Here is a 19,110-nt window from a genome sequence, read left to right on the forward strand (position 1 = left end):
TCTATGAGGCCCATCTATTCCCATTCACACACTTGTTAGTAATTTCATTGGATGTTACTATGGCACCTGGTCCTACCAGACAGTGATGAAGTCTCCAGAGGGCTCTGTCTGTAGCAGGCTGAGGTTGAGGTGGACCCCATGACCAATGGGCACAGTGATCAGCCAGACACAGTCTTGGGAGCTGGAGTATGGACTGGGGTATCCCGGGGAGTACACGGTGCCATTCGGAGAGCTGATGTTCCCACCGCAGGGGACTGTGAAGGAGAGAATACTAATATATAAGTGCTGGAGACCCCACCTACCTGAGAACTCAGATGACTTCCTAACAGAACCCCAGCTCCAGCGTAAGTCCTCCTGAGAGGAGGCTAGGTAGGATGGGGACAGGAGTTGGGATTGAGGGGCTGTTCCACCAGCCTCACACACCACACTCGACCTGACTCTGTGCCATCACTGTAGGCACCTCTGAAGGCACCTCACCCCAGCCTCCCCTTTCCCTTCGGAAGGACACAGAGGAGCTATTCCCTCTCCTCGCCTAGGAATGGGAGGAGTGGGCGTTAGGTTGGAGCTGCAGTATTTTTGCTTGGAAAAGCTCAGACATTACTATCTCCCTTTTCCCTTTTCTCTTTTGGTGAGGATTTCTGCAATGAGGCTAAGATTGGGTTAAAATCACAGCTAAAGCACTTATTGACCTGATGAATTTAAACAAGTAGTTGAGACTCTCTTAGTCAATGCTTCTTCGATTGTGAAATAGGATTAAAAGTACTCCCTCATGGGACTGTGGTGGCAATTAGTGAAATGACATGTGTCAAATGTTCTGCCTGAGGCTGGGAAATTATCTCAGTGGTGGAATGCTTGCCTAATATGCATGAGGCCCTGAGTTTTATCTGTAGGACTGCCATCAATCAAACAGTCGATCAGTCAATCAATCAATGATCGTTGCTAGTTGTCTTCCTGATCTCCCAAAGCACAGGGTCCTCATGAATGTAGATGTGTCCTCTCAGAGGCCATCTTTCCACATATGGTGACTATCTACTGGGTGCCAAAAGAGGCCTGGGAAATAAGATCCCCACGTTCGGCTCCCTGGACACAGCCAAGAACACCTACAGCACAGGATGGCACCTGTCACTGTCAGGGAATGTCACAGGGACATTTGAAGGAGTCATTTAACTGGACTCATGATGGCTGAAAGGGATTCCAGCTGGAATTCACACTAGATGGGAGAAACCGAAGTGACCTCTCTTCTCTAAGCAGAACCAGGTTGAAGTGAAGATGATGGAGCGGCTCTGCATTCTCTCTCCGCAGGTGCGCATATTGGTTCCATATGCGTAAGCCTAAGTAGTCAAGGTGGGACAGAGGAATGTCATATGAGGAAGGAACAGAGGGTGCTAAGAACCAGAGGCAAGAAAAATATGGCATATGGGAAAATGGAGCATGGCCTCTGAATGGAGATAAGCAGGCACCAGGCTGTGCTATATAAGAGTCTGGGAATTTGCCCCAGAGGAGAAGGGGATGCCTTGCTGGCTTCTAAGTCAGGGAGTGTCAGGAGATGCTGTCCATCTGGAAGGCTCCCTGCCTCTCTGGTGGGCACAGAGGATGGAAAAGCTGTGTGTGACTTAACTTGGTGAAGAATGAAGTCAGACCACATCTAAGCAGTGGGTTGGGTTAAGGTAGAGGCTGAGGACAGAAAAAGGTAGAGGCATATAATATATGATATGACTTCCTACTGTGCATGTGTATCACATATACACACTATAATTAGGACACAGAGAGCCAGCCTCAGTGAATCTGGGAGATCAGGGAAAGGAAGGGTTCCCAGGCTGAGGGCTGAGTGCCCAGGCACCTAAGTCACTAAGTTCAACTTTCAATCTTTTGGGATTTAAGTGCTCTGAAATAAGTGAAGATATTAATAAACTGGATATATAGGTGTCTTCAGAAAGTAGCTGTGCTGTGCAGATAAAGATGGGGTGTGGGAGTGGATGAGAGAAAGAAGACAGGCAAGAATAAAGGGGCAAAGAAGAGAGGACAATAAAAGCTGGTCTGCGTGGCTGGAAGAGCAAGCACATACAGTGCCAAAGACACTAAGGGAAGAAGCTTTCCCAAGAGGGAGAGGAACCTCTGGCTCAGACAGCAGACAGAAAGAACTCTTTTCTCTTTCCACACACCATAAAAAGATAAACAATGAATCAGAAGGGAATCAAGGCCACAAGGTCCACAGTGAAGGTTGTCCGATAGCATGTGGTTAGAGAACAATGGCAGGATGATTGACTATGCTCAGGATAGCTCTGGAAATCTGAATAGCTAATTGGGGATTGATACTTTTAGAAATAATGATCTTATAACTCCAGGACAGCTCAGTGCTGGGAACAAGGCCTCTTTCTCTATGAAGAGAAAACACTGAGCATTCAGTTGGTGTAATCTTCTCATGAAATGTCTCATTTTACTAAGGGAGAAACCAAAGCTCAGAAAGACAAGTGGTGCAGGGATGGAAAGCTCAGCTAATCTCAGATCCAGGGAGCTTTCTCCTGGGTGGTGATGGCTCCCAGGCCGTTCTTGTTTCAAATTCCAGCATCTCCTCCAGCAAAATGCTGGGCTGGTTGAGTGAAAAATGAAAGAACGCAGAACCAAGATGTGTATCTGGTGATAGAGGAAGCACAGATGCTGGGTCATCTTCTACCTGCTTCTCGCAAAGGAAGAAAAAGTCCCATCAAAGTTTCACCTCCAGCTCTCTGTGATAGCTACTTAGCTCTCTTCAGACACCTGTAGGAGGGAGAGTATAACAAGGGTAGAAGAAGGGAGCCAGAGACGTCTTAGGAAGAGGTGACATTCTCTTCTCCCTTTGGAAAGGTGCTGTTATTGATCCTCCCAGCATACACTGGGGGCATCTAGTCCGTCAGCCTGGATTTTTCTAAGGGCTGGTTATGTCATTCCCTTGGCAACAGCCTACATCTCATCCAGGGCCTTCCTAGGGCTTGCTCAGTGCTCTGTTGTCTGGATTTTCTTCCTGACTAGGCTGGGTCACACTCCGGTGAAAAGAGGATAGATGAAGTTTGCCTAGATCTCCAGCAGTAGTGATTTCATGGAGCAGACAGGTAGAACATGGGGCTGCTCAGAATCTGCCTCTATTACAAACCACCCTAGGAAGGCCCACCAGGGACAAGGGAGGGACATACCTTCACACCTGGGCAGCGGATGGTCCCAGTTCCGATTGGTGCCATGTTGACACGTGAGGACAGGGTGGCCTATTAGTTGATATCCTGACAGGCACTCGAAGGTCACTGATTGTCCAACATTATAGCCAGCCCCTCTCACTATGCCATTAGCAAAGGGCTCTGGATCTGGGCACTCTTGAAGTTCATAGGCTAGAAAAGATCAAGAGAATAAGGTCACATTATTCCTATCAGGTATTTTTTCCCCCCCAGACAGATTAGGAAAGGATCACCACAGTTGGTGATACTCTAGATTTTAGACACAGACAGAACTTGATCATTTACTTGTTGTTGGCTTTGGGTAAGTTCCTCCCTATGCCCCTGTTTTGTTTTATAAAGTGGCTATAGTAAGGAGGAGGTAGAGGAGGTATAGGAGTGTCATCATGGCGCTCTATACAGTACTGGCTCACAGGAAGAACACTAACCATTATCCTTTATTAGCATTGCCACAGGAAAAGGACGCTCAAGGAATGATTTGTTAGGAGGAACTGTTATTCACTGAGCACCTATTTGGGGCCAGGTGTTGGTGTGTGTGTTTTCCTGGTCTCTGCTGCTTGTGTCATTGAGCAATGACAAGATCACAAACTCAGACAGAGTGAGTGGAGTCTTTCCAATTTTGCAAAATTAGAACCTCTAAAGAAGAATTTGGTGGGAACAAGCCAAGCCTGCAGCAAAGACAGACATTTTCCAGAGGGACTGGTATGGCTAGAAAGAATGTGTGACTGTCACACAAACCAGTCTGTCCAAAGAGCGCAAAAGCCCCTCCCATGGTGATATGTGAGCTGACTCAAGGTGTTTTCCTGGGATTGGCTGAGGTCACTGAGGGACTGACTGAGCATGTGCCACAGAGCAAAGCCTTCTACTAATTGGGTCCATGGGACCAAGAATATTCTTCACGGTAGTAATTGGACCTACTTTACACGGAGAATCAGCAGTGGGAGGAGGTGAACCATTTCCACAGTGGAAAATCTCTATGGGAGCAGCTGAGACTGCATGAATATTCCACAGAAGTGGATGCATTTATCACACATAATAACAGGATAAGCAGCAATGGCTGCCAAGCTAATATTTCCTAGGTGCCTATTTGGTGATGGTGGCTGTGTTTCCACTTGATACTATAGAGGTCTGGCAGGTTTCTCTAGAAATCACTGAGGTAATTAGGGGTGCTAAGAACTGAGCAGTCATGGAGGGGAGGAGCGTGTGGAGAGATGTGGTTCTGTCCCTGGAGAGGGTTTTGGCTATGAAGTCTTGGTGGAGGAGCTTAATGCCCAAGGGGGGCTCTGATGTTAGGCTAAGGAAAGCCTTTATGGAAATTATGTACACTCCAAGAAGGTGACGAGACTGAAGAGGGTGTGTGTGGAAAAACTGGAGTAGCTGGGAGTTGGTGGCTCACACCAGTCATCCTAGCTATTCAGGAGGCTGAGGTCCAAAGATCACAGTTTGGAGCCAGATAAGGCAGATCAATCTGTTAGACTCTTATCTCCAAAAACACCCAAAAAGCTGGAAGCGTAGTCATGGCTCAAGTGGTTAAAGTGCCAGCCTTGAGTGAAAAAGCCTCACTACTAGCATCCCATAATCCACCAAAAAAAAGAGCTAGAGCAGCTTTGATGAGAGTAGTGGATGTTGCTTATGTGGATTGTCTAGTGGAAAGAAGGTTTTCACAAAGAGAAACCATTCTATGAGGAGGTCTGGATCTCTCTTGTTGCTGAGACAAATTTCAGAGCTCTGGAAGAAGTTGCAGGGGAGAGGCTAGACAGAAACCCTGAGAGATGGGCATTACCTCTTGCCAAAGTAGGATATCTATGGGAGACAATGAACTATACTAGGGAAGCAGACAAAGGGGAAGCTAGGCCGACTCAGGGCTGCCATGTACAACTGCACAGGTTGGACACTATCCCCATGGTCACAGGATGGATGGCCCCACACAAAGGGAAGCCCAAGTCAGAGCAATGGAGCCTTTCAGGGAAAGCATGCATGCCAGAAGTGAAATGTGGGGGAGAGGCTGCTATCTCAGGGTGACCTTCTGGAAGTAGAGCCTCTGTGAGCAGGCTGGGCCTTATACTAGAAAACTCATCTCATTCTGCAAGACTTGGGGCACTCTTAGGTCTGTTACCTGAATCTGAATCATCTATCCTGCCCAAGGAGGAGCTTTGCTCAGTCACTGGTCCTGATGGATGGTAGTAGTTCAGCTTTTCTTTTTTTGGTGTGTGTATGTGCCAGTACTGGGGCTTGAACTCAGGGCCCAGGCACTCTCCTTTAGTGTTTTCACTTGAGGCTAGCACTCTGCCACTTAAGCCATAGCTCCACTTCCAGTATTTTTTGCTAGCTAATTGGAAATAAGAGTTTCACAGACTTTCCTACCTGGCCTGGTTTTGAGCCATGATCCTCAGATCTCGGCCTCCTGAATAGCTAGGACTACAGGTGTGAGCCACTGGCGTCTGCCTCAGAAATTTCGGCTTCTTCAGCCCATTGGGAAGTGGAGGGTTGGATAGTCAGAGATGCCCAAGAAGATACAGATGGGCAACTTGGCCAGGGAAAGCTGTTGGCTATTTACTGGGTCTTGATCCTTGGAACCTCACTGGGTGCTTTGGAGTCCACAAATGGGGGAAGGGAGATCTAGGACCAAAAGTATGTCTATAGACATGCCTGCCACCTGCTGCTCAGCCCTTTGAAGATAGAATGCTGGGGAGACGGATGGTGGTGGGTAAGGCATGGGGAGCCAATGGGACACTCCTGACCTTACCCTGGTACTCCAGCTTAAATCCTGGCCGGTTCTGGGAGTGGTCGCTGTGGAAATACACAGTGGTCTCGTGGGATGTGGAGAGAAGGGAACCTGGCAGCTCACTTCCGCTGAATCTGCCCATCATGCGGCTGGTCTCGTAGGGGCCATTCCGAATTTCTATGAAGTCATGGTTGGGCTCCGTGGAGAAGTTCAGGAACTGGATGTGAGCTCCTGGGAGCAGGACAGAGGCAGACAGTTCCCAAAGCTGCACAAGTCTGTTACAGGTGAAGTCAGCTGCCCCACAAAAGCATGTCCTACCAGAGCTCAGAGTCTCCCCCCTGCTCCCGACTTCCCACACACTCAGGGGTTCCAGGATAAACTGTGGGAGCTGGGTCTAGTCCTTTCTTTGGTCTTCAAGCAGAAGCAGAGTCTGTTATTCATTCAAAAGCACAGGCACCAATCGTTTCCAAGCTCTATCCTGAGTCTATTTTATTTGATTGAAAGTGAAGTTCAGGGTCAATGTGTGACTTAATTTTTGAGTCATATGTCTAGTCTAATAGCAACATAAAGATAGTTTCACTGAAGTTAAACTTTTTACTGAAAAATAGCAACCCTGACTCTTAATGAAAAGACATGACTGTTAATACTGCAATTTTCTAGACCACTTAAGGGGATTTTGAAACATAAGGCTGAGAATTACACATTATCTCACTTGTCCCATTGGGAAACCAACTGAAATTTACATTTTGATGTCTTCGGTGGTGAATCAAGATCTAACAACCCTTTTTGGTGGTATAGGGAATTGAACCCAAGGCCTTACACACGCTAAGCAAGTACTCTACAACTTCAGTTATGCTCTGGGACCTTTTGTGTTAATTTTATTTTTGAGATAGGGTTTTGTTAACTATCCCCAGTCTGGTCTTGAGCTAGAGATCCTCCTGTCTCCCTCTTCCCTTTTTGCTGGGGTTATATAATCGTGTGCCTCATTGCCTAGCTTACATAAGCCCTTAAAGATGTACACATTTACATAAGCTTTTTAGAAAGGAGATGGAAACATTAATAACTGTTTACTGATTCAATTTTTAAAAATCGGATGACAATGGAAAATGTTACTGAAGAAATCTATTTACCAAGCACAAAGAAGTGCTCATAACATAGTGTTAACTGTGAAAGAGCAGACTGTAAACTAGCATATAGGATCCAATTTTAGCATTTGTGTGTGTGTGTGTCTATTGAGCATGTGCCCTGCATGAGGGCCCTGAGAGGTGTGGTCTAGGAAAAACAGGATCAGTAGGTCAGTGTCCTCAAGAGCACCGCAGCTTAATGGTGGAGGACTGAGATATTTCTGATTATTTCTGCATGATGAGATTACAGATGGATTTTGACTTTTAAAATCTGTGCACCTGTACTTCCTAATTTGCTAGAATGAGCACATACATGCAAATGTTTTTATATCTAATTATGTAAAGAATAAAGAGTTGGCATATAATGCTCAGGATCCTCCATCTCCTGCCCTGTTCCATTCATTTTAACGACAGATTAAGTAATCACATCATAAGAATTACCCAACCACACAAACCACCCTCCTTCTAATAAAGAGGCAGACTATTTCTGCAGACTATTTTGCTTGGCATAGATAGGCGGTCTATTGCTTGAGCTACACCTCCTGCACAGATACTTTTGTACCCAGCACCTGTGGAGCTGAACATTGTGTTCCCAGAGCAAGCACCCTCCCAATCCTGGTGAAATGATGACTGCCACCTAGTGGCAGAGGTATGTACATGCAGAGGCAGGTTAGAAGCAGTATTAGCAGTAGGACAATGTATGTGGCTGAACCTGATGAGTCTAAATAAACACCCGGGACTTAAGAGAGTTCTGGTGGCTTAGACATACGGACTCACAGGGAACAGCCTTCCCATTTAAACTTTGGTCCTCTGTTATATGAGGTTTGTCCACCCCCAACTGTGAATTATAAAAGCAAAACGGGCTCCTTCCTCAACTTCTCAAAATCTGGAGTCTCCCACGGCTACTGGTCATTTTGTGACCCTTTTCCTCCAGAAGGAGGTAGTATGGGTTGAAGACTCCAGTTTTTGGAGGGCGACTGACCCATTCCCTCCTCCAGTCCAGTTAGAAGGCTTTTTCTAATCTGGAGGCACACTCTGTGCTGAAGAATAACCAAAAAGATGGGGGAAAAATCCCATTTCTGAGGCTCCCATACCGGGAGGACCCAGATATATGCAAGAACAACCTCTCTTGGGAGGAGGGAGGGGACTTAGAAATGATCATGGGGGAGATTATGATCAAAGTACAATATACACACATGCATGAAATATCACAAGGATATCCATCATTGTGTACAATTAATATACACTTTATAACATGTTTTAAAGGAGTAAGCACTACGGGACATTTGTGTCCCAAGGGCGGAGCAATGATGAATAAAACGACTCCTGCATAAAGCCCATTGGTTCCCTATCAAACCCTTTACCCTTCAACACCAGTTATCTGGAGATAAATTACATTCCCAGAGCACCATACAGGAATCACCAGCAATTATATTTTGTACCTAAATTAATGTCTTCCATATCCAACCCACCCACATGGAGTATACTTCATTTCAACCTCCTTCATCTCCAAAACCTTTCCAAATCTCTAGACCAGTAGAATGTGCCTTTGAAGAATGCAAACTCAATTTCATATTGACCTTGGCTCAATTTAATTAGGATGATAAATCGGATGGGGAGTCCAGTCTCGGTAAAATAGATTTATTTTTCCTTTTTTAAAACATCCCTGGGTAATTTCCTATTCCACATTTCTGGATTTTGGTTCACTACTCAAATGATAATAATGGCAACACTTAAGAGTTTTTCTTTCCCCTTATACTTTCATCTCTGCCATTCTCAATTGATCTCAGGACTGCGCAGATGTCACCAAATGAGGAATGGAGAAGCAGAGGGCTAAATGGATTTGACTGAGGTGATACTGAGGTTAGGAAGATGGCTATTGCTTGTCTCCTGAGGAGGCTGGAGGCCTTACCAAAGCCCACTGGCAGTGCGATCTTCCATGAGCAGTCCATATTACTGGGGTAGTTGCCTGGAAAGCCGGGACTCAGGATCACCCCCTCCATCTCTTCCACAGCTCCCCCACACTGTGCTATGACAATGAGACGTGATGAGATTAGAAGAATATTAAGGAGAATGTGGGGCCAGGATAATGATTAGACACCGCCCCTCTTCCCCCCAGGGCATTAGCATTAAACTTTTCCTGAGTCATAAACACCTCTGCGAAATTTAAGAATCTCTCTAAAAACTGTCACACAATGGCCAAATTAGGAATATGAATCGAGGAGGGAAGCATACCCTAAGGTGCCTAGGAATCCACAAGTTATGAACTTTCCACCTTGAGTAGACCCTTCCCAGGTCAAGGCCCTTAGCATGGACAGCTCTGTTCCAAGAGCAGTCTGATCACTACTGGTCAATACTATCTTCCCTGCCCAGTCAATGCTTCCAGGACTGCAGCAAAGGGCAAAGGAAGGAGAGGACTGGCACTCTTGGTGTCTGCAGCAGGCACCATGCTCTTTCCAAAAATATCTCTTTAATTTGGTATCAGAAATAAGATCCAGATGTCTGTTCCATAGGGCAGAGTGGTGGGCAGTTTGGGCTCACCAGGAAGCCTCCTTCAGAAATGAGATCATCCAATGGGAGCCAACCAGGAGACTGTATGAGTGTTAGCCAACAACGTTGGGAGGATCTGGGGGCCCTCTGTCTGAGAACACAGGGCTAGGCTCCATGGCAGCTAGTCAGCTGATGACATCAAGTCTCATTTTATCAGTAAAGACCCTGTGAGCAGAAAACGGGCCCAGGGAATGGCAGGAGGGCAAACACGTTCTGGAGGGATGGTGACTTGTAAGTACATCAGACTAGAACATTGTGACCATCTGGGTTACTTCCTGTGGGGCTATCGGCATATTCTAGACTCCTTAGCTTAATTTCTCCCAGCTGCAAGGTACAGCCAACCACAGTGCTGATCCCAGGGTTCTGTGCTGCAGGAACAGGGAAAGCCCTGGGCTTTACCTGGAACAGGGCAGGTGTATGCAGTAAATGCTCAACCAATGACAGCAGCTGTTAACATGGTTTCCTTGGCCAGGTCTTTGTAACATGTATTAGGGACGAGAACCTTGCCCTGAGCTGTCTAGAACATTTCTGACCTGCTTTTGCACCCTTATGCTCAAGTGACACATGTATGTATGTATGTATACATGTATTTATTTATTTATGTGATACTTTCTTGAGTCTCTTCATCTCTTACCCTAATGTCAGCCTCGAGGGGTGGTACCTTATAGTCAACTGGGCATCTTAGCTATCTATTTCTGACTCTTTCCAGTAGAATAATCAATCCATCAAGAGGGGAAACGCCAGGCCTGGCACAGATAGATAATACATATTTGTTTTCTCCTTGTTTGACCTGACCAAAAGTCTCCAATTAGGGTAAGCAATGAAATCAAACCAAACTTTTGTCTCTCACATAAAGTCCTTGGCATTCTTGGTGGATCTGTCTGTCCCACAAGTAGGCTGTGTCCCACGTGTTTAGAAATACCATGTGAGGCCTGGTTGGTTATCCTAAAGTTTTCAAGTGGGCAAAGCTCCTATAATTTTTCCATTTGTTGGGTAGAGCTTTCCAAATCATGATGGTTTTGAATATGAGAGACAAATGATCTGTCTAAAACTACTGACTTGGAACAATTAAACATCAAACTTTCTTCTGACTTGAACTTGAACTCTACAACATGCCTCTGAACTCATGCATTTGCATGGGCTGAGAAGTTTAGGCTCTCTTACCAATACAGAGTGGAGGAGGGTAGTTCCATCGCCGTACTGTTCCAGGCATGCAGGAGATGTGGGCGTGGCCCTGTAGGTATCAGAAACAAGGATGAGCTAGGGGCTCTCATGTACATTAAGTGTAACTCAGAATGAGGGCTTGTTCTGGGGGCTTGTGTTAAGGAACAAGACCTATAAAGAGATACAGATCCACTGTAGAATTTGAGGTAATGCAGAGGGAAAGAGATTTTGAGGAAGGACAATTATTAACAACCATTCCTCTAAAGAATTCTCATTACTAAAGGTTTGCTGGTGAGATTCCTTTAATTACTAAATTCCCTTGTGGGCTTCAAAGGAAAATTAAAATTTCCTAAAGTCCAATCCAACTCAACTTTGCAGGAACATATGTGGAGCTGGCTCATGCCAGATTGTTAAACCTAGCTTAGTTTGTCTTCTGCATGAACAGCTCCACGAGGGACTAATGGTCCCCAGGGGAACTGAGGGCTACTCCCTGTTCCTTGGTGACTGCGGCTCTGCTGGTCATGCAAGGCTGGACAATCATCTCTCAGGGGAGGGGGACAGGCACCTGATTCCCATCCTGGGGTTTTGGCAGAGGGGCGGTGGTACCTGGAGAGCATATCCTGGCTCACACTGGAAAGAGACCACATCATTCACCAAGTAGCGTTCACCAGTCTTCACCCCATTACTGGGCACAGCTGGTTCAGGACAACTGCTCAGACCCACCGCTGGACAAGACAAAGAAAGAACATGAAGAGAATAGACAAGCCTGGAAGGTTAAGGTGGCTGGAAGCCTGAGGCTACTCCTCATTGAGGGGAGCGCAGGAGAACAGTCAGGCCAGCACTTCCCAACCTCTTTACCTCACAGGCCACACAAGAAATGTGTGTGCATGACCAAGGTTATCAGACCCAAACTTCCTGATGTAGTGGTACATCACCATGGAGACAGAGTGCCCTGTCCATCTATTGGGCTCAGACAGAGTTCTTTACATGTCACTCTGCCACTGGCTCCCAACTTCCTTTCCTCTTCCTTGCTCTAAGGAGACAGCTCCTGCTGGCTTAGATCCTGGAAGGGGTGGTGGGGGGGGGCACTATAGGAAGGCTAAGGGTAAATGAATAGATACAGGTTGGACACCTCCATGATGCCCAGGTCTCATTTCAAGTCTCCCTCTCTGGGACAGAACATTCTGAGATGAGTTTGCCAATGGATAAGACTCCTTGCTGTCTTTCTTCCTGCTGTTCTCAAGTACGGGCCAGCTCCATCCCAGGAGGGGTATGGTTGGATCTTCACTGATACTTCACTTCCCATGTTCAGTGCTGGTCCTTACTGTCAAACCTAGGCCAGATTCCTGTTGTCCTCTGCCCTAAGTCACTGCTATTCTTGTCCATCTACCCTCATAGACAACAGACATCTCTTAAAATCTCTTTCAATTGTGGCCTTCCTTGCTCAGTAGTGTGATGTGGGCTCCTGTTGTCTGCCACTCAGAATCCAAGGACCTTTACTAGCTTGTTCATATCTCTTTTCAAAATCACCTCCATGAGTTCTCAAGTTCTCCTGTACTCTTACTTCTTGACTTTTCAAATTCATCCAGTCCTTGTTATATCCTTGGCATTGTGCACACTGCCTTGCTACTGCATCTACCCTAATTTCCTCCTCCTCTTTTCCTTCCTCCTTCTCTACCCTGCCCCTCACTGCTGCTCATATCATCTTTGAAGAAACAGCAGCCACTGAGTATGTCCCTTTAGCAAGGTATAGGTAGTGGGTCACATGCCACAAATTGGTCCCTTAAAGCACCATAGGTGAGGACCAAGGACACAGTCCAAGGGTGGCCTAGCCATGTACTATTGAGCACAGAGCAGAATTTCAGGCCCAGCTCAGTCTGACTCCAGGTCTGCCAACAAGAAGGCCAAATCCTAAGGCCACAGTAGCTCATGCCTTACCCTATTCCCCACTCTCCCTGCCTCCCTTCCTGAAGTCTCCTTCACCCTGATGATTTCCACAGCAAACAGAAATACAGTGTCTCCTGGATGGGGCCTTGTGCTGCTCTTCAGCCCCATGGGAGCTCATCTATATGTGTGCACACTTAAGACGCATGAACTGAATCTCTCTGTGTTGGTGGACTGCACGTGGTGTCCACTTTTCCAGGGGCAAAGGCCAGAAGGCATAAGAGAAAGCAAGTATTGTGGCCAAACCCCGACTTGTCTTCCAACTCCCAAGTGCACTTCTCTACTAGGGGCAGCAGGAGAGGAGGGTGGAGGAGTCAACCATCTGTGTGACTGGCTCTGAGCTGAGTATCTGCAGGACCCCAGGAAGGGGCACACTCTGCCTTCCAGTGGGTCTCTTGAGGGATACTGGCTCCCTGGGAAGTCCATGTATGCCCAGCACCTGCAAGGGGATAGGCACTCATGGGGAAAACAAACAAGAAAGAACTGGCCAGCTACCACCAGTCCACCTTCTTGTGCAGTATCTGACCAGTTGAGATGCCATATTCAGAAACAAGACTCAGATAAGGTATTTTTATTTATACAGAATGAAATAATAAATTATACATGTCCATGTGGTGAGGCTTTCACTTGTATAACCCAAACCCTACTGAAATTGTAGGCATTGCTATCATTCCAGAAATTGCCTCTCAACCTCCCCAGGCAGTTTTTGTGAATATGAATTTTGGGAATTAAGATGTGAATATGATATTTGGGAATTAAGCCTGTTAGGGTCTATGTCTAAAACCTCAGTAGCTAAGACAAAAGATCCTGAGATCAGGATTAAAGCCATCATCAGGTCAAATCTGAAGTACTTAGTCTTTTTTCTCTTCTGGTCTTTTTCTTGGCAAACAAACCTCCATATTTAGTTGGGTAGGCATAACCTTGTTGTATGATAACTATCACTAGAAATATGGTAGACAGATGGAGGGGGAGGGAGAATAATGGAGAAGGAGAGAGAGAGGGAACAAGAGTGTAGTGGGAGGAAAAGTAGAATAGGGAGGAAGAGGAAGCCAAAGGGAGAAAAAAGGGGCAGAGTGACAAAAGCCCATGTTACTTTCTCTTATTCTGTGCAGCTTGGTTTTATTTATTTAAGCCTTGCTTGCAATGAAGGAAAATTATTTAATATCATATATAATTTATTACTTTTAGAGGTTATTGCTCCATTTCAATTTCAATTAAATAAAAATTAAATATGAATCACAGTAGCATATGTGACTTCACTGCATTCTTTCAGGGGTTAATGGACCTCTACAACAATAGCCTTTCCCATCTTCTGAACCCTCTGTAGATTATCAATAAAATATAACCACAGAGTCTTGTAACTCCAGCCTCCAAATACCCCCAAGGGCCCACTCTTTTCCCCAGCTCTGTTGCTGGTGAGGGTAGGTGGACTGGAACAGCAGTGACTCAGGGCAGAGGACAAGTGGACAGGACATGAGCCCCACCAGCTCCCATGGACAAGGAAAACAGGGAAGGAGTGAGTTGTTCCTGGGAATGAAGCATTAGAAGAATAAGGAGATTTAAGGAAGGAGGATAACAACTTTGGAAGAAGAATGAACAAACAATGGTTCTATAGAACACTTAAGGACTCAAGTTAAAGTACTGGATAAGGAAACAAATCTGGAGAGAACCAAGAGAAGAGAGAATATAAGGGAAAATGTGAATTATTCAAGAAATGTGAGGTTATTTCACTCCAGCAGGTACTGAAACCCTAGACATCCGTGGGAGAGAAGGTCTCTGAGGATCTGTGCTACCTCCCACTCCTCAGGGATTTTGCTTCAAGATGTTCTAAGTATGTCCTACCAAGTACACAGTTCAGTTTTTTAGGTGATGAACATTCTGGAAACCATTTGGTCTTCCCCTATCTGGATAAAGTTCCTTCTTTTAGACGACCCAGATGGCCATCTATATGACAACCCCTTTGGCCTCTGGCACCTTTGAGCCTTCTATCTGCACAATCATGATGTCACAGGTGATTGAGCCAACTTGGCATTCCTTGTCCTTGCTTCCCATTCCAATCCTAACTCAGGCCTCCCCTGCTGCAAGGCTGTAACTGGCTAGGTGTGGCTTCCTGCCTCTCAATTTCTTTAGCATACCGTGTTTCACTAACGTAACTGTTTCTGTGCCCATCTCTCCTCCCAGGTGTCTGATTCACCTTTGCCCTTTGAGTGTCTAACACAAGACATCGAACATTGCAGGAAATTATTGGCCCTTCATGATATTTGCTTCTCCACCTGCCCCAGATAAAAGTCACCATCCTTTACTTTGAATCATTGCTCTGTCACCTAAAACATCTGCAAAAGTAGCTATGATGTCTATCTCTCTCTGGTAGATTTGGTATGTCTATCTCTCTCTGGTAGATTTGGAGGGATGAACTCATCTCTATCCTACCAATCAGAGCAAAACCCAAGAACCTGTGACATGATGTTGCTGCCCACCTACACCTTTCTACCCCCCACCCCCCAAAGGAGAGGGCTGCAGGGCAAGCAGTCACACAGTGGAGGCAGTATCCTTGGAAACCTCTTTATGCCCCCAGAAGATGTACATCCAAACAACTTTCTGTTTAGTCATGGCCACTTTGGAGGCAGGAAATTAGGAAGTACAGCTCTGAGACTGGAGGAAAGAATCTTGTAGAAGAGGAATGTAGTCACCAATGAGAGAAGGACTCTGAAGACAACTGCATCACTGAATCAGGGATCTGAAAGGCTAGTTTAGAAGATTCGAGGGAGAGACCAACCCCATTTTCATACAATCCAAATTACATCCTGGGACTGAGGCCAATGACCAAGCCCTTTTCTGTTTCTAAAGTGTACACAAAGGGAGCACACTGGGAGGACCTGGATATCCCATACTTGCTGGCTATCTAGGCTGGAGGAGTTTTCAGACCGACTCTAAACCTTACCGTCTTCCTCTGGGTTGGGTGGGATGGAGAATACACAGATGACTATAGCCCTGCTCGGGGTGGGCAGCAGTGGCCATCTATTCCCTCCCAGAACCCTGCCTGCCGCCAAGACCCACATTCTCACTTTTGTACTCCAAGTGGAACCCTGCAGCAGATACACTGATGTCCGAGTAGAAGTGAAGGTAGAGCTGGTTGGAGGTACTGTTCAGGAGGGCAGGCACGGTTGTTCCTGGGCAAAGAAACCAGAGGTTGTTTAGGAGTGATCCCTGGCCCCCAGCTTCTCCCCATTCTTCTTGCTTCTGATGCTTACTAACATTCTTTCCCAAGGTCCTCAAGTGCCCCAAGTTATCAACCTCACTAAATGACAAATGAGCACCCTTTAGGGACTCCAATGGCCAAGGTAGTGGAGAATCCAAACTGTTCCCTGAAAGATGAACAGTGCAATAGCCTTTTGCCAGCCAGAGGATGAGCTTCTCAGGGAGTCTGTGAGTTTGGTTCACTTGCAGCCATCTTCCAAATGGTACTGACATAATTATCTGGGTAACCCAGTAGTGTAGACAGTTTGTTTGGGACTACATGACTCCTGTTTATATCTCAGCAATATGGAGTATGGGACTAGCAGAATCAGAAGATTGGTTTGGCCACTGAGCAAAACACCACAGTCAGGCGGAAGCCCATCACTGAATGGGCAATGGCACAGTCACTTTGGAAAACAGTTTGGTGGTTCTTAAAAAAAGTTAAACAGTGATCATATGGTACTTCAATTTGGATATATATCCAAGAGAACTGACAACAGATGCTACACAAATACTTGTACATGACTGCTTATACTAGCTTTCATCATAATAGCCTCAAACTGGAAGCAATCCAAATGCTCGATAGATGATTGGATAAACAAAATATGTACTATCCAAACTACTATTTGGTGAACTCTTAAGATGGGACATCAAATGAAAAAAACTAGACCCACAAAGTTAGGCAAGTATAGGGAGGGATAGTGAGTGAAAACGGGTACTTGGTTTCTGTGTGTGTGTGTGTGTGTGTGTGTGTATATGTGTGTGTGTGTGTATGTGTGTATATGTGTGTATGTGTGTATGTGTGTGCATGTGTGTGTATGTGTGTGTGTATGTGTGTGTATGTGTGTGTGTATGTGTGTATATGTGTGTGTATGTGTGTGTATATGTGGGTGTATGTGTGTGTGTGTGTGTGTGTATGTGTGTGTGTGTGTGTATGATGGTACTAGGGCTTGAACTCAGGGCCTCATGATCTCACTTGGCTGTTTTTGGTTAAGGCTGGTGATCTGCCACTTAAGCCATACCTCAAGTGGTTAAAAAGAATCCAAAATGGAAGTCTGGCTCATGTGGCAGCTCAGACTGACTCTGAATCATGATCTTCACATCTCAGCCTTTTGAGTAGCTAAGATTTCAGGCACTTGATTTCTTTTCAAAGTAGTAAAAAAAAGTTCTGCAACTGGTCGGTAGTAACCTTATGGACAAACTAAAAACCCACTGAAGTGCACACTTAAAAATGATGAATTTAGCTGGGTGCTGGTGGCTCATGCCTGTAATCCTAGCTACACAGGAGGCTGAGATCTGACAATCATGGTTCAAAGCCAGCCCAGGCAGGGAAAGTCCATGAGACTCTAATCTCCAATTAACCACCAGAAAACTGGAAGTGGCTCTGCAGCTCAAGTGGGAGAGTGCTCGCCTTGAGCTGAAGAGCTCAGGCACAGTGCCCAGGCCTAGAGTTCAAGCCCCACAACGACCAAAAAAAAAAAAAAAAAAAAAAAAGAGATGAATTTATGGCATATAAATGACATCTTGATAATGATGACGGTGGTGATGATGGTGATGATGGTCTGATCCATCACATTGAAGCCCGCTTACCTGAGAAGCTTCCAAGCATCGTTACAGTGTTGTCTGCACCATCGAACACTTCCAGGGAGTCCCAGTTCTGCTCCGTGACAAAACTGATGACCTGGATCTGGGAAGGGAGATGTATTGAATGGTTGGAGTCCCTCCCTCCCTTCATTGTTTATTTAACATATTGAGCACCAACTTGGAGCCCCAATATCCAGATAGATTCTCCCATTAAATTAGATACAGACTCTACCCTCCTTGTGGAGAGTAGGGAGTCTAGGGATAAAGACAGATGTGAAATAAATCATCATAAGACAGTGGGATATTTTTCAAGGTAGAGAATGGGGACCTGACACTCCAGGAAGTGGAAATGCTTCAGTCCAGCTGGCCTTCTCTTCACCTCTGGAGTTATCTTTGGGTTTCTTTACTTCTCTGGCTCAACTATGTGAGATACGTTGCAGCAAGAAGCCAGTAACCCACTCCACACAGGTCAGGTGTGTCTAGCTCAAGTCCAGCTTGCTCTCTGTCTGGCTGGCAGGCCCTGGGTTCTTTTCTGAACCTCCCTGCATTTAGCTTTTACCCCTGAGTGCCAGTTTTGCATGCCCCCCCCCCACTCCCCTGCCAGAGTTGAGCTTCTACAACCCAGGCTGCCTATGTGTTGCCCCAAGTGAGTTCCTGGTGGTCCACATCTTAGCCACAGGTGCAGAGACAGGGCTGGAGTGTCTCTTCCTGGCTCAGGGTTCAGCCAACAGCTAGCATTTGCCCGAGGTGCCTCTTTGCTCCTACCTGGATGCCAGCTCCTTCTGGCACCATGATCTTCCATACACAGTTGAGGCTGTTGAGGTAGGTCTCTGGGAAGCCAGGGGAGAGGATGGTGCCCCTGCGCTCTGTGAGGTTGCCGCCACAGGGCACTGGGAGGAAACACAGCTGTGGTCAGAGGCTCCTCCTGTATGTCTTTGTGGTATCTTCACAAAAGCCTTTTCAGATTCTTCCCCCTCGCCACTGCTGTGACTCCACCTTATGTTGGCTTCTCCACGTAGGGCCCTTACCTTCTGTTCTTGGACTCCTCTGTGACTTGTGCAATCAATCATCCCTCAGGGATCTGGACCCCAGTTCCTCCTGTAATGTGCACTCCTCCCGATCTCCACCACATTTGGTTGTCTTCACACCCACCCACAGGATGGATGAGCAATTTGGTTTTAAAGGGGCATCATGGGCTGGGAGGAGCTGCTATGTACCTGGGGCCATTTGTGCTAACTGGTTGTCTCTCCTGCTTGCAGCCCTCCCTCCCTCCCTCGCTACTTCTCGCCCTCCCTCCTTCCCTTCCCTCCCTTCCTCAGTCCTGGTAGTCCAGGTTCTCACCCACACAAGTTGGTGCTGAGACATTCCACTGGGCCAATGCCCCAGGCACAGGGAGGCACTCAATTTCTGGGGACCCCTGCAGGGCATAGCCGGAGTTGCATTCGAAACGAACGATGGCCCCCACGGAGAAATCACTGCCCAGCCTTTTGCCATAGCGGGGTTCCGGCACTGAGCTGCATTGTGTGGCACTGGTTCGGGGCACCGCTGTGGAGGACAAGGGCACTGAGAGCAGGCCTCA

At 46.4% G+C, this 19,110-nt stretch overlaps 1 protein-coding gene across 1 annotated transcript in view; it reads right to left on the minus strand.

Moving 5' to 3' along the window:
• Csmd2 (CUB and Sushi multiple domains 2) overlaps positions 1-19,110 on the minus strand; it is a 526,828-nt gene that overhangs the window by 67,041 nt on the left and 440,677 nt on the right. Inside the window, exons 34-43 of the mRNA XM_042684124.1 lie at positions 18,873-19,076; positions 18,297-18,421; positions 17,538-17,634; positions 15,776-15,880; positions 11,373-11,491; positions 10,767-10,836; positions 8,965-9,081; positions 5,950-6,159; positions 3,171-3,359; positions 77-254 (exon numbers count right to left, since the gene is read on the minus strand). Of these exons, the coding sequence (XP_042540058.1) occupies positions 77-254; positions 3,171-3,359; positions 5,950-6,159; positions 8,965-9,081; positions 10,767-10,836; positions 11,373-11,491; positions 15,776-15,880; positions 17,538-17,634; positions 18,297-18,421; positions 18,873-19,076 (1,414 nt within the window). The remainder of the gene's footprint in view (positions 1-76; positions 255-3,170; positions 3,360-5,949; positions 6,160-8,964; positions 9,082-10,766; positions 10,837-11,372; positions 11,492-15,775; positions 15,881-17,537; positions 17,635-18,296; positions 18,422-18,872; positions 19,077-19,110) is intronic.

Source organism: Dipodomys spectabilis, unplaced genomic scaffold, assembly GCF_019054845.1.
Source record: "Dipodomys spectabilis isolate Male_0828 unplaced genomic scaffold, ASM1905484v1 ptg000002l, whole genome shotgun sequence".
In the NCBI taxonomy this organism is placed as follows: domain Eukaryota; kingdom Metazoa; phylum Chordata; class Mammalia; order Rodentia; family Heteromyidae; genus Dipodomys; species Dipodomys spectabilis.